The sequence below is a fragment of the Brassica rapa genome, unplaced genomic scaffold, assembly GCF_000309985.2.
Source record: "Brassica rapa cultivar Chiifu-401-42 unplaced genomic scaffold, CAAS_Brap_v3.01 Scaffold0211, whole genome shotgun sequence".
In the NCBI taxonomy this organism is placed as follows: domain Eukaryota; kingdom Viridiplantae; phylum Streptophyta; class Magnoliopsida; order Brassicales; family Brassicaceae; genus Brassica; species Brassica rapa.
Genome location: NW_022610155.1, coordinates 5174 through 7045, shown reverse-complemented (window position 1 = coordinate 7045; position 1872 = coordinate 5174). Strand labels below are relative to the sequence as shown.

Here is a 1872-nt window from a genome sequence, read left to right as displayed (position 1 = left end):
GGAAACATCACCAAGAGGAATGAGATGCCTCAAAATCCAATCCTTGAAGTTGAAGTGTTTGATGTCTGGGGTATTGACTTCATGGGACCATTTCCATCATCTTTTGGCAACAAATATATCCTTGTGGCTGTTGATTATGTCTCCAAATGGGTGGAAGCCATTGCAAGCCCCACCAATGATGCTAGAGTTGTAATCAAGATGTTCAAGAGCATCATCTTCCCAAGGTTTGGAGTTCCAAGAGTTGTAATCAGTGATGGAGGTTCCCACTTCATTAACAAACTGCTTGAGGGACTTCTCAAGAAGAACGGTGTGAAGCACAAGGTGGCAACTCCTTATCATCCCCAAACAAGTGGCCAAGTTGAGATTTCTAACAGGGAGATCAAATCTATCCTGGAGAAGATTGTGGGGATTACAAGGAAGGATTGGTCTAATAAGCTTGACGATGCACTTTGGGCTTATAGGACAGCGTACAAGACACCACTGGGTACCACACCTTTCAACCTAGTGTATGGGAAAGCTTGCCATTTGCCAGTGGAGCTTGAGTACAAGGCACTATGGGCAATAAAGTTGCTGAACTTTGACATCAAGAGTGCCAAGGAGAAAAGGCTCTTTCAGCTACATGAGCTTGATGAGATAAGAATGGATGCTTTCGAGAACTCAAGAATCTACAAGGAGAAGACTAAGGCTTTCCATGACAAGAACATCCTGAAGAGAGAGTTTAAAGAAGGAGACCAAGTTCTTCTCTACAACTCTAGGCTGAAGTTGTTTCCAGGAAAGCTTAAGTCAAGGTGGTCCGGTCCTTTCAAGGTCAAGGAGGTTAGACCATATGGAGCAATAGTTTTGTGGAGCACTGATGGAAGAGACTTCACAGTCAATGGACAAAGGGTTAAGCTCTACATGGCTACTGCACCAGAGGAAGATGGGGTTTCAACTCCACTGTCTGATCCTACCCCGGCCTAATCTAAAAGGAGGCAAAGTCAAGCTCGGGACTTAAAACAAGCTCACTTGGGAGGAAGTCCCATGCGTATCCTTGTACATATTGCATTGGTATTTCCATTTTTCATCTTATTGCATAAAAAAAAAAAGAGAGAGAAGTTGTGTGCAGGTGCTTGATCGGTTCATTTTGAGCAGGAGTCGTGCGTGGGAGCGAGGTCTCACAACGACACCTCAAGGTCGCTCCAGCTGGGAGCGAGGTTTCGAGAGCGACACTCCAAGGTCGCTCGCGTTTTCGTCGTCGGATCAAGAAAAATCGCCTCAGAGCGAGGTCTCGGAGCGAGGCCGAAGGGTCGCTCCAGCTGGGAGCGACATTATGGGAGCGACACCTCGGAGTCGCTCGCGTTTTCGACGAAACGGAGCTCAAAAACTGACCCGGAGCGACGTCCTAGAGCGACGCCTTGAAGTCGCTCCAGCCCAGAGCGAGGTTTCTAGAGCGACACTTCAAGGTCGCTCGCGGTTTTGTCGAAACACGACGCGAGGAAACGACTCGGGAGCGACCTTTCCCAGCGACACCCTCACGTCGCTCCCGAACCGGTCCAGGTAAGTTTCCTAACTCTAAACCCCGGTTTGATTCAAGTAAACCGACCCTAGACCACCCTAAACCGAACCGGACGACCCTAAACCTACCCCAACCCCCGCGACTCTATCTCTCTCACTCTCCCCTCCTCTCACAAACTCACAAACTCTCTCAAACTCACCCACACCAAAAATCCCAAAACCTTCTCAATTCTCACCCAAATCAACTAGTTCTTGTTTCTAAACCAAGCTTTCGCCCCTGTAGCCTATTCCTCACCACCCATTCACCATTTCCTTTCATCCAGAGCAAGGTATTGAGTTTTTAAATTCAAATTCGTAGGTCCATGAACCCTAGAATTT

The 1872-nt window shown here is 47.8% G+C and overlaps 1 protein-coding gene across 1 annotated transcript; it reads left to right on the top strand.

The window, feature by feature from the left end:
- The first annotated feature begins 442 nt into the window (after positions 1–442).
- Positions 443–960, top strand: LOC117129869. The gene is made up of 2 exons (XM_033283090.1): positions 443–467; positions 533–960. The coding sequence occupies exons 1-2, from the start codon at positions 443–445 to the stop codon at positions 958–960; spliced, it is 453 nt and encodes a 150-aa protein (XP_033138981.1).
- Positions 961–1872: the final 912 nt, after the last annotated feature.